At 41.1% G+C, this 13,021-nt stretch overlaps 1 protein-coding gene across 1 annotated transcript in view; it reads left to right on the top strand.

Annotated features, from left to right (window-relative positions):
• The window catches only part of slc5a12 (solute carrier family 5 member 12), a 40,093-nt gene that overhangs the window by 12,163 nt on the left and 14,909 nt on the right, over nt 1-13,021 (top strand). Inside the window, exons 2-6 of the mRNA XM_051923133.1 lie at nt 5,483-5,548; nt 5,629-5,680; nt 5,933-6,000; nt 9,547-9,701; nt 11,118-11,258. Coding sequence (XP_051779093.1) covers nt 5,483-5,548; nt 5,629-5,680; nt 5,933-6,000; nt 9,547-9,701; nt 11,118-11,258 — 482 coding nt within the window. The remainder of the gene's footprint in view (nt 1-5,482; nt 5,549-5,628; nt 5,681-5,932; nt 6,001-9,546; nt 9,702-11,117; nt 11,259-13,021) is intronic.

Raw genomic sequence — 13,021 nt, 5'->3', positions numbered from 1 at the left:
CTCAATTGTTTAATTAATTTTTTGTTCTTCGCTGTTTGCGGCTCTTCCTTCATTTCTCCTTACTCAGTTCACAGTCTTTTCACGTGATTACGTGGGAGGCGTGATGACGTGACACTCAACTCCGCCTCCCACGGCCATCAAGCTGCCGTCCATTACAGTATATTGTCAAAAATGAGGTTCCAGTTATGACCATTACGCGTTGAATTTCGAAATGAAACCTGCCTAACTTTTGTAAGTAAGCTGTAAGGAATCAGCCTGCCAAATTTTAGCCTTCTACCTACACGGGAAGTTGGACAATTAGTGATGAGTGAGTCAGTCAGTCAGTGAGTCAGTGAGGGCTTTGCCTTTTATTAATTAGTATAGTTTCTGCTTTTGCTATAGATTTAAATGCTTAACTCTCTTTTGTTGATTTCATTATATTTTACCCTTTCTCTGTGTAGTTTTTCCCCTTCGTTGTATCTTATTAATGAAATTAAAAACAAGCTTAGCAGACACGCTGGCAAACAACACTAAATAATCAAAGGCTGCAACTACTTTACCCACAAATTAGTAAATAATGGATTAATTAAACAATTAGAACACCTGGAAAATCAAGATGAAAATATTGTTAAAAAGAAAAAAATACATTATTCTCATATAACTGCTTGATACATTTTAATATATATATATATATTTTTTACCAAACTTAGTTTTCTAATATCTGTATTGTTCCCAAAACACAGAACTTGGGAAATAACACATCACTTAATTAGCTCAGGAGTCCAATTAAAACAGAAGCGGGTTGGAACAAAAACCTGCAGCCACAGGGGGGCCACAAGACCGAGGTTGGGAAACACTGATCTATTGGAATGTATTTTGCAATGCATGTAGTAATACAATACAATACAATACAATTTCTTTTTGTATAGCCCCAAATCACACAATAAGTGCCGCAATGGGCTTTAAAAGGCCCTGCCTCTTGACAGCCCCCCAGCCTTGACTCTCTAAGAAGACAAGGAAAAACTCCCAAAAAAACCCTTGTTGGGAAAAAATGGAAGAAACCTTGGGAAAGGCAGTTCAAAAAGAGACCCCTTTCCAGGTAGGTTGGGCGTGCAGTGGGTGTCAAAATAATATATATCTATTACATAAAAAAATCTTGGGTCGAGATGTGATCATCTCGGAAAGACACTTTGAAGTCCCGTGAGACTACTTGCACGTCATGCCCTGCTTATAAACAATTTCTCAGAGACACTTTAACGTCCCGCGAGACAAGGCAGTGAGACATAAGGACAGCTGCTGTACAGGCTTTTAAATGATCGATGCGCAGTGTGACAAGTAGAACACACAGCTCGGTAGCAGCAGCTGATCCGTCCACATCTCTTTAACGTGCATTCAGCCCCCCCCCCCCCCTTCACAACGTGAGTGGCAGAGACGCGAATTGGCGAGTGTGGGGCAGGGGGGAATTGAGGGGTGGGCAAGCAATGCGAGTAGGGGGCAAAGCCTCCTAGTATATAAAAAAATACTTTTTAAAAACCATGCTTATATTAAGTTAAAAAGTGTATTAAAAAGTAAAAAATAAGTCTCTCATACATCACTCGTTAAATAACAGGTGGGCGCTTTTGCTGAGATTTTAAGGAGTGTTTTTTGAATGTTGATTGATGAAAGCTTCCACGCTTTTATTTTACGAGTGATGTACAAGAGACTTATTTTTACTTTTTAATACACTTTTTAACTTAATATAAGCATGATTTTTAAAAAGTATTTTTTTATATACAGTATACAGTCGACCCTTGATATACGACCGGCCTGACATGCGAACAACTTGTTTTACGACCAAAATTTTTATTTTGAATTACGACCAACGTCTTGAGTTACAACCCGAATGCAGTCACGTGTATCCGCTTGTGCGATTGTAACCAAACAGCCAAGAGGGTTTGTAAGCGTCAGTCGGAACCCAGATACATGTGTTTGTGGACGTAATTTCGGTCAGTGCAGTGATTTATATAATTTATTTCGATAATTACTAAGGAAGGAAGAAAGAGAAGGTAACGAAGGTAAAGAAAGCGATCACAATCGGAACGAAGAAGGAAATTGTGTGGAAATACTGTATGAGAGTGGTGTTCGTGTGACCGATCTCGCTAATATGTACAGCATGTCGAAATCCACCATCTCGACAATTTTACAAGGAAAAGATTTGTATAAGGAAGCTCCTTCCAAACAATAACCACCTTCCATTTCATTCTCCTCCTCCTCCCTTCCTGCAAGCCAAAGACGTCAACTTAAATGGTGAGTACAGTATGAAATTGTTGTTTCTGGTAGGCTAGGCACTTTTTATAACTTTTTGGTTAGTACATTAGAAAAATTATTGGTGTTTTTGGTAAATTCTGCACATTATGCAACTCTTTTTTATTAAAAAAAGTTAAGTAAGTGTTGCTGTGGGAGGTTCGGAACACATTAAGGGCATTTCCATTATTTCTTATGGGAAAAATAGTCTTGACTTACAACCAACTTTGTTTACAATCAGCCCTCGCAAACGAATTGAGTTCGTAAGTCAAGGGTTCACTGTATATTATTTTCAACTTTTTAGTCTTGGGTTTGTTTTAGTATAATTTTGTAATCAATATTTTAACACTTCCTTTAATATTTCTATCCATTACTAGCTCCATCTATTGGTGAAATCTTTAACTATTCTTTATATGAAAATTTCATTTCTTAATTAACATGGATTAATTGATCAATTAGTGAAACTGATTATTGATTCATGCATTGTCATCAGAAGTGAGTAAGTGTGCAAAATTTCAAGTCATTTGGATGTAGAGAAAAGACAAGCAAAATGACACCTTTTATTGGCTAAATAAAAAGATTACTATATGCAAGCTTTCGAGGCAACTCAGGCCCCTTCTTCATTGATTACATCTTGCCTGAAGAAGGGGACTGAGTTGCCTTGAAAGCTTGCATATAGTAATCTTTTTATTTAGCCAATAAAAGGTGTCATTTTGCTTGACTTTTCTCTACATTCATAATGGCTAACACGGTACAACACCCTAGTACTAAAGTCATTTGGACAATAGGAAGAGGGTTAAATATCGATTACAAGATTTGTGCCAAACAACAAACAGGTGAAGTTAAAAGAAGTGTGGCAATAAAAAGGGGGTAAATACAATACTTTTGCGAAAGTGTTTATTTGGTCTTTGGACTTCAGACTTCACAAATTATATAGTTTATTCCTACATTTTGTAACATGTATTACTAAATATGAAAAAGTTTCTGTTTTAACAATATGTTTACACAGATTACTGTAGAAACGGAACACACATGAAATGCATGTGTTCCAAATAACGATCTATTATTTCCACTCTAAAACTCCAGCACTTCACTCCCAGATAATCAATCAAGGCATGAGCTGGGAGAACTTTGTGAACATTCTGCAATAGTGGGGGGATGGAATAGCAGGCTACTTGCTGCTTGTCTTAATCAGCACATTTACAGGACAAAAGACGCAGACGGAGAGGTGCAAACGGATTTAAGGTGGGCCGGATCTACGAGTTTTCTCGTACGCTCTGGTAATTCTAGTGTTAAAGAGGTGTTAGGAGTTAGACCTGCAGGGAGACTTGGGGCTGCCTATCCAAAGAGACCCCAACCACCCCAATGTAGTTTCATGGAGCAATTCGGGCCCCTAAAGCGGCCTTGGAGTCATTTCAAAAAACCTTACCGGACTTCAGATAAGTGTTCTTGGAGTTGGGAGGATTGGTGTTGACCAAGGCTCATCTGACAGGGGCAAGAGGGGACAGAAAAAGGGCAGAAGAACACTTAAGGTAGGGAAGTGGGTCACGCATGAGGGGGAGACATGCAGATTCCCTGTTTTGTGTCATTATTTCTAGTTCTTGCGTTCTTCTGTGTTTTTATTTTACTATCCTAAACCCCTTTCTTTTCTATAATGTGGCCTCCTTGACTTCCATTTGGGCCTGGGGACAGTTCAGGGGCATTCACTCAACTTCACACACTGTCTGAGTAAGAATCAGCACATCCAAATCAGAAGTCATGGATGTTTTCAAGGACAAGAATCGTGTACCTTTACCAGGTAGGCATGGAGAAGTTGAATCTCAGGACTCCATCCACCACTCACATAATGGAGCAATAGACTTGGAGGGCAATGATAAAGGAGAAAGCAAGTCTTTGGATGAAACGTTTGATTTAATGCACCATCTGCTTCCTAATTCTCACTGAGTTGTGACAGAAAGCATTAAATCAATGGGACAAGCTGCTGAAGCAAAGTTTCTACAAAACAAGTGTCAGGTCTCCAACTCCACATTAACAAAGCTATGTAGTCAATTCTTCTGCCCCCCATTGTGGCCTCTGTGCTGCTCCCTAGCCAGATCCAATGTCCAACATTTATATTTTGGAGCAACAGCTATCTTAGATATTAAATGGTGTTGCAGCTCTCTAGTGTCCTCTGGGAATATGGCCATCTTCCTGTCAGTGTACTATGCCCCCTCTGTCTGGCTCTGGTACCCTTGTATCTGGTATCCTCCTGGCCATCGGACCTTACTTTATTCTTTGTTATTTAGTATTGCCTAATCTTATTTTTGAATTTTTCTTTTTTCTTTCTTCATCTTGTAAAGTACTTTGAGCTACATCATTTGTATGAAAATGTGCTATATAAATAAATGTTGTTGTTGTTGCAGCAGAGATGTGCTCTGACTGTCAATGTGATTTTCTCTTCAGGAACCAGCTACTAAGACTGTTCCCCTGCCCTTTATAACCTTGGCTACACTCAAGCCCCTGTGACCTGTAGGGGGCACCACTGTGCCCCAAATCCCAGACACAATTACTCAACACCAGCTCCCGGGTGCAAAAAATGATTGATTTGTAAGGCAATACCTCTCAAAAGGCTTCTTTACAAAAGTCCTGGTCTTCTTTCTGGTGTGTTTTCCTCTTCCTCCCTCCACACCTCTCAGCAAGCCTTGTCCATTTCTTCTGGACTCCGACTCCCTGGGAGGTACAAAGCGGCCTCTTTTATTTTGGACCCAGGAGTACTTCCAGTGCCCCAGCGTCACTCCTGGGAAGCAGTTTGGGGTCTGGTGTGATCACCTTAAACAGGAGATGATCTCCCTCTGCGGCTCTGCCTGGTGGTCTCCAAGTAACTCAGCAGGGTTGCTCTCCAGGGCTACAGCTCCCAGGTTGCCCTGCGAGTGCACCAATGGGAGCCCCAGCCAAGATATGCTGTTCCCCTGTGTATCGGGGCTTATCAGTCCACAGGGGACAATCCCTCTCTGCACTTCCAACCCATCCATCCCTGACCTTCCATTATAAAGGCCGTCCAGCCAGGTAAGGAGACATCCATATTGTGTCTTCTGGGACACCCCAGACCACCTCCTACAGCAGATAGTGTGCACTAAAAAAGAAATGGGCTCAATCATACTTTCTGGAGGCGAGACATATTTACTTGTCAGCCAACCATACAAAATCTTTTCACTCTCTTTCTCCCTTTCTTTGTACTTAGTATTTGGAGCTGAGATTCAGCCGCCCTGTCCGTGTGGCCGCCACGCTCATCTACATTGTGCAGACGGTAAGTTACCCACATTCTCTGTTTATGCCTGAGGTAAGGTGCCCAACTGACATGACACCTTTGCATTTGTGTCCCCACAGATCCTGTACACTGGGGTAGTGGTCTATGCTCCAGCCCTCGCCCTCAATCAAGGTGGGTAGGGGCCGTCTAACATTATGATCATGCATTTTGTAAAGGACATACGTCAGGGGAAAGCATAGCTAACAAAGCCTTCTGCCCAGTAATTTACACGTTTGAAGCTAAAGTGATGCATGCAGGGAGAGCAGCGCCTGCTTTAAGCCATTTTCTTATAACTTGCAGTCACCGCTTTAAAGAGCTGGATATGATTTTGTGAGAAGACCTTAACTGATTGCACTTCTTTTCTATTTGCTCATATTTTCCCAGTGACTGGCTTTGACCTGTGGGGGTCTGTATTTTCAACTGGCATTGTGTGCACATTTTACTGTACGCTGGTAAGTAGCTCCAGGAACTGGTACTGTATTTAACATCGCTTATGGTGAATCCGTGAAAAGCCATTTTACACTGCAGCAGTCCCTTAAGAAAGAACGGCCCAGTGGTTAAGTTTGTGCTCAGTCACACAGCTCCAAGAGACCCGGTTCACATTCAAACCTGGCTGTCTTCTTCATGGTTGATGAGTAAGGTTGTCCTCTTTTCCACTCATGTGAGCCTGAGTCATCTTTGAATTTGGTGGATCAGTTGTTTCCTGCTTTGTGATGACCAAGGAACTCATGGTTGAGTAGTTAGGCCATTTTGACATTGCGGCCTCTAACTGGTTTTCTTCCAAAATAATGCAGAAAAGTTGCTTCATGGCTGGCGTGAAAGTAACACACTTCAGCTTTTGGGTGGCATATGAAAGAGAGGTCAGGCTTGTTCATGTGCCTGGAGAAACATGAAAGAATAGTGATATCTATGGGTTGGCCTCTTTTATAGACAACATCCACCGAGAATACATAACTGGAGGGTGCCTGGCTCTTATGCCTTTAGAATATTCTTGACTTAACAATCCCTCTGCCCTGAAAACATGATAGTAGTTGCTAGAAAAAGGAAGCACAATTCAGTTATGATTCAGGAGCTTCACTGAGACTAATCAAAAGTAACATACTATAAGCCAAGATCAAGCAGTACAGGCAAACAAACTTCCAAAAAGCAGACACTGTGGACCCGTATCCATTCTTTTAAATTACAAATGAATAGAGTGGATAGAATCGGTAAATTCTGTCATAATGTTTAAAGGTTTTTGGAATGAAAATTCCTGCTGTTCTTTCCAACATATACAACATCTTACAAAATGGGCAAACCACAGCATAAGTTTGCTTTTTTCCAAATTATTATCTTTGGCTTTTTACAAAATGTTCTGAAGTAGCATTATCCAGGTCTTTTTGCCCTTAGCATAAGTAATTATATTTGCTGAAATTGAGTAAAAAATCTGAAACAAATACTCAACAAGAAATAGAGACACTGGAATATACAATTATGACATTATCCAATTCTTACAATCCAAAATATAGCAAATCCACAGAATCTGGCAAAGCAGACCCAGCTTGAGGATTCAATTACTGAGAACTGCACAGGCTGGGCTGAAAATATCACGTTAAGAAAATAGTTTACCTTACTGACTGTCCCTCTACTGTGTGAGATTTTATAACTTCTGGTGGTCTTCTACCATAGATTAAGCAGCTTTATTCCCTACTAGTGAAACATGTGGACCCATGGTCATAAATTAGTCCTCACAGGAGGTGGCGCAGTGGTAGTGCTGCTGCTTTGCAGTAAGGAGACTGTGGAAGATTGTGGGTTCGCTTCCCAGTTCCTCCCTGTGTGGATAGCGCTTTGAGTACTGAGAAAAGCGCTATATAAATGTAATGAATTATTATTATAAATTTAAATAAAAACCAAGTTAAAGATGAGGGGATGTTGATACTTCTTATGTTTTTAAATAGTGACTTCTTTCAGTTTCTCTAGAAGTTATAATGCATTTTATTCAGAGCAAGATGGACAGTTCCATTTTGGCAACATAATCCTTCGCTTTCACCTTTACAAAATACAGCTTGACACTGAGCTGATGTAACTTTGATAAAAAGTGCTCTTCAAACAAACATTGATCTAAGGATGCAAGAACAATGCTTGCATATGTTTGGAAGGTTCGATTATTTGACAATCTTATTTGTCAGTTTGCGTTTCTCTATTTCTTGCATTCTGTTTCGTGGACTTTGTCTTGCACGCCTATGAGCCAACTTGTTTGTCTACCGCTCAGTTGCTCTACTGTATATTCAGGAATATTTCTTGCTTGTCCATGTGCTTCAGTGTCTTGTCTTCTTATTGTTTCTCATTCCTCATCACTTAAGAGCCATCAGAAATTTGCTTGATGCTCAGCAGATGTTGCTGCGCTTCTTTTTCCTGCTATTGTGGCAGTTAGCGCTTGGTTTGTCGATCACACAAACACAGATCACTTTGTCATACTTGATACCACGTTTAATAAATTTCAAAGTTCAGTGATTAATAAATACAATACTTACACTTATTAGGAATTCTAAACATGTATGTACCATGTTGTGAGCAATTAACAATAGAAGAGCTTGCCATGAACCATGCTGTTGTCACAATAAACTTTTCTGGCCACCAGATTTGTGTGACCTAAAATTTTATGCATTTCCAGAACATATCAGGCTTTATTCAGGATTACTTCTTGCCTGTCTATTATTCTTCATCACTTTATTGCCTTCTGTTTTATGCTTGGTGCTCAGCTGATGCCGCTGCTCTTCTTTTTCTTTCTGCCATTATATTGCTTATCACTTGGTTTTTTGATCATAAACACATGACCAGAGGTTATCTTGCTGTCCTTTATGGACAGCTGTTTACACACATAAGAACACACCCTTGATTATGATTAACATGTTTGATGGTCTTCTCGATTATCAGTATGCATTTCTCTGTGTTTCTCGTTGTGGAATTCTGTATCCCACACTTGATGCTCAGCAGATGTTACTGCTCTTCCTCTTCCTATTATGATGTTCTTTGTCATGTAATTAAACACTGCAGTTTGTTCGACGCTTAGAAGATTTTTTTTTTCTGCCATGTCACTCATTCCTGCAATCACTTTGCCATAACAAAGCTATAATCTCAAGTCACTTTGCCAAGGGTGCCAATAATCTTTTTTTTTTTTAATTTCCAGAATGAATCAGATCATAAGCTTTTGATTATGACCAAGGTCAATGTTCTAGTGCCAGCTATTCTAAAGTAATCACATGACAGATTGACAGACCTAAACATGATACAGATGGACACTCTGTTCACATCGGGAGACCTGTGCACACGCCTGACCTGCTACAGCTTGTACAGTCGTGGCCAAAACTTTTGAGAATGACACAAGTATTGGTTTTCACAAAGTTTACTGCTTCAGTGTTTTTAGATCATTTTGTCAGATCTTTCTATGGCATACTTAAGTATAATTACAAGAATTTCATAAGTTGAAAAGGCTTTTATTGATAATTACATTAAGTTTATGCAAAGAGTCAATATTTGCAGTGTTGGTCTTTCTTTTTCTAGACCTCTGCAATTTGCCCTGGCATGCTGTCAAATCAACTTCTGAGCCACATCCTGACTGACGGCAGCCCGTTCTTGCATAATCAATGCTTGGAGTTTGTCAGAATTTGTGGGTTTTTGTTTGTCCACCCGCCTCTTGAGGACTGACCACAAGTTCTCAATGGGATTAAGGTCTGGGGAGTTTCTTGGCCATGGTATAGGGCTATTATGCAGGTCATGGGGGGCACCTCTTTATTTACTGTACTCATTAAGCAGTCTGACCATCTCTTTATAGACAACTGCTTACTCATAGGTTGTGGGTACTGGCTTTTGGATCACTGGGCCTCACCTACTCTGTCATAATATCACAATTTGGAAGCAACATGAGTGCAGTTCATTCAAAGCAAGGCTTGGAAGAAAAGAGTAATTGTGAACTCTAACTCCCATAATGCCTTCTCGTGATGGTTTATCATCCTTAGGGTGGATTGAAGGCAGTAGTGTGGACCGACGCTTTTCAGATGATTGTTATGGTCACTGGATTTCTGACCATCTTAATTCAAGGGACCCTGGTGAATGGAGGCTTTTCCAATGTGTGGGAAAGGGCCGAACGTGGTGGGCGACTTCAGATCCTGGAGTAAGTCTGTTTTTGTTATAAATCTACCTTCAGATTTAATTTCAAATTGTGTTGTATTTTATAGAAAATCAAATGTGCATGAGCTACAAAGCCAGAGGGGAGACACAATGGCACGAATGTTCATTTAAATTTCTTCCCACAGTTCAGTGACTGCAATATAGAGGGTCTGCTGCTTAGCAATTGTTGGTCAGTTTTTGAATAAATAAATAAATAAATAAAACAGCAGGCCATAGGTGTGCTTGCTTGCATGCGGCTGTGTGGGGTTGGTGAAGCAGTTGAGACAGGGCACGTGAGGGTTTGGTCTGTCTTGATTGCTTCATTGGCCCTGGTAGTTTGCGTGTGAGGCGCTATGCCCTCAGAAGTATATAAGGGGAGTTTAGCTGAACGGAAAGAGAAAACAAAAGAAGGAAAATGAGCAATTTGGAACTTTTCAATCAGCCAGTACTGAGTATCTGAGGCAGGCGATCGGGGCCCCCGTGGAGGAACAAGTGATCGCGGGGCGGATTGGGTCCCCACTGAACGGCAGAGAGGTAGCGGAGAACAATGGAGAATCTCCCTTGGAATTTTTAATGTGCCAGTTTTGAGTGAAAGGAAGACAGGACAGCCGGCTTGAACCGGCACAGCAGACAAGGCAACGGAGGCAGTTGTGTCGAAAGTCGGAGTTGAAAAGGACTGCATCTGCTGATGTCTCCACCGACTGTGAGACCTGTTATGGGTGAGCCGGGGAGACAATAGTATTATACATATTGGGCTGAAGAAAAAGAAGACATAGAGAGAGGACAGAGGTAAAATGGAGGAGGAGAGGCAGCACCGTAGCGGGCAGAAGGATGGGTGCTGTGGTAGAGAAACGGAGGAGGAAGGGTACAGCACAGAGCCCTCGAATTTATAGATTTTATAACGGGATGCCTGACTGTGTTTTACCTTTGCTATTTAACTTATTTATTGCAATTTCAACCTTCACTTTGAACATTGAATTGGTTATTTATTGAATGTTTGGATTTTATTTTTTTGAGGGAAAAAAGCAATGCACTATTTGGCCACTGTTTATTTGGATTGCTTTAATAAATGAATCTGCACTTGTACACCCATCCATTGCTGACTGTGTGTCTTTGCTTGCCAAGGCCCTTATCTTAGTTATGTTACAGCCAATGTGAGTTCAAAAAGCTCCCAAGATTTTTTCGGGAGAGTGGAGGCAACCCGCTTCGTCACATTTGGTATCAGCGTGGGATATGAACCCACGCCCCCAGAGAGAGCCGTCTAATACAGTACTTGCTCCATTAGGTTTTAGCTTTATTGCTTGAATGTGTTCTGAATTCTCAACAATCTAAAATGAGATGTTCATATAAGGCAAAAAATATCTAAAAATGTGTAGATCACCAAGCTATGACCCTATCAATGATTTCTTCTTGCTTTCAGCTTTGACATAGATCCACTGCGGCGACACACATTTTGGACTCTGGCCATTGGAGGCACATTCACATGGCTCGGCATCTATGGCGTCAATCAATCCACCATACAGAGGTGCATCTCCTGCAAGTCAGAGAAGCAGGCCAAAATGTGAGTTACAGATGTGTTCTGATGGACCTAAACATCACCTGAATGTGTATGTCACATTATAGGCGGTACACAGGATCCACTTGTAGACCTTGATCACCTGGTTTTCAAAGCAATGTAGGACTTCTGTTAACAGTCGTGTGCACCCAAGTCTAAGTGAGACCCCACTGTGGAAAATGACTAAAGCTTCATCGTTACAAAAAACTGGAGCTTTCAGAAAGAATTCATGAACTTAGAAGATAATCAATGGAACCCAAAAACTAGCAAGAGACTACCACCCATAATAGCAAAAGTACACTCCATCCATCCATCCATCCTCTTCTGCTTATCCGAGATTGGGTCGCGGGGGCAGCAGCTTCAGCAGAGATGCCCAGACTTCCCTCTCCCCGGCCACTTCTTCTAGCTCTTCTGGGAGAATCCCGAGGTGTTCCCAGCGTAGAGCAGCAGCTCTACTCTGAGCCCCTCTCGGATGACTGAGCTTCTCACCCTATCTTTAAGGGAAAGCCCAGACACCCTGCGGAGGAAACTCATTTCAGCTGCTTGTATTCGCGATCTCGTTCTTTTGGTCACTACCCATAGCTTATGACCATAGGTGAGGGTAGGAACGTAGATCGACTGGTAAATTGAGAGCTTTGCCTTATGGCTCAGCTCCTTTTTCACCACGACAAATCCGAGACCATGGTCCTCAGCCGGAAAAGGGTGGAGTGCCCTCTCAGGGTGGGAGGCGAGATCCTGCCCCAAAAGTACACTTTTAACAGAAAAAATGACTACCACTATAGCCTGGAGGGGCTCCTTGTGAGCAGCACTTTAATAAAGCCAAAGAACTAAGAAGATATAAGTTTAGAGCAGTGGTCCTCAGCCTTTATTCCACCAAGGTCCACTAGTGTACCACATGCATATGTGAAGGCCCCCCTACACAGGCCATGCTCTTTACCCTCTTCTGTTTTTGCTGCAGTCATGACAAAGGCACTTTTTATGCTTACACTTGCTAGTGCTGTTACACTGAGTTTTTAAAGCAAAATATAAAATCAATAGGGCATTTCAAAAACCACCTGTATTTGTTTATTAAATGAAAATGTGTTTTAATTATTGCCTGACTTTCCTAATCATAACACAAAATGAGCAAGTATTTTTAGGGATAAATAATAACCAGTAATTACTAAAATACAGAGTTTGTCACTGTCAATATTTTTAATAATAACAATAGCTGCTCAGTACTCACAATTATTTTTTATTTCAGAATTAAATGATTAAGTATTTCTAAAAATAAAACATCATTTTAAAATGCAGAATTAGTTGCAGCACATACCTTTTTCAGAGCCTAATTACTGAAGCTACGCTATTCTTCTGTGGATGTGGCACAGGAGCTTTTCAATCTGCTATAGCCGCAGTTGCTCAAGACACAACACAAGTGGAAACAGAGTCATTCTTACTCCACATACAACAATGACATCAGCCGAAAAGACAGAACAGCCGTGTTGGGGCTTTGGCAGCAATCAGGTAAGCCATGGCAGAGTCACCAGCCCTGGCACCTCCACAGCTTTAAAAAGCAAGCAGAGTATATACAGCAGCATTTGTGAACTTGAGCCACCATTCCCTTCATGAGTCGGTCACATCTTTGGCATCATACTTAAAGCTCTTTATGACAGTGTGGCATGTCACCTTCTTTTCACATTTTCTTTCCAGGTCACTATAAGCAGACTGCTCCCATTCTAACCACAAGTTAGTAGTTCAAGCCCATCTGGAGCCTTAGGCAGTGTAGACAG

Source organism: Erpetoichthys calabaricus, chromosome 2 (assembly GCF_900747795.2).
Source record: "Erpetoichthys calabaricus chromosome 2, fErpCal1.3, whole genome shotgun sequence".
Classification (NCBI taxonomy): Eukaryota; Metazoa; Chordata; class Cladistia; order Polypteriformes; family Polypteridae; genus Erpetoichthys; species Erpetoichthys calabaricus.
The sequence above is the reverse complement of the archived record's forward strand: the minus strand, read 5'-3'. Positions and strand labels throughout refer to the sequence as shown.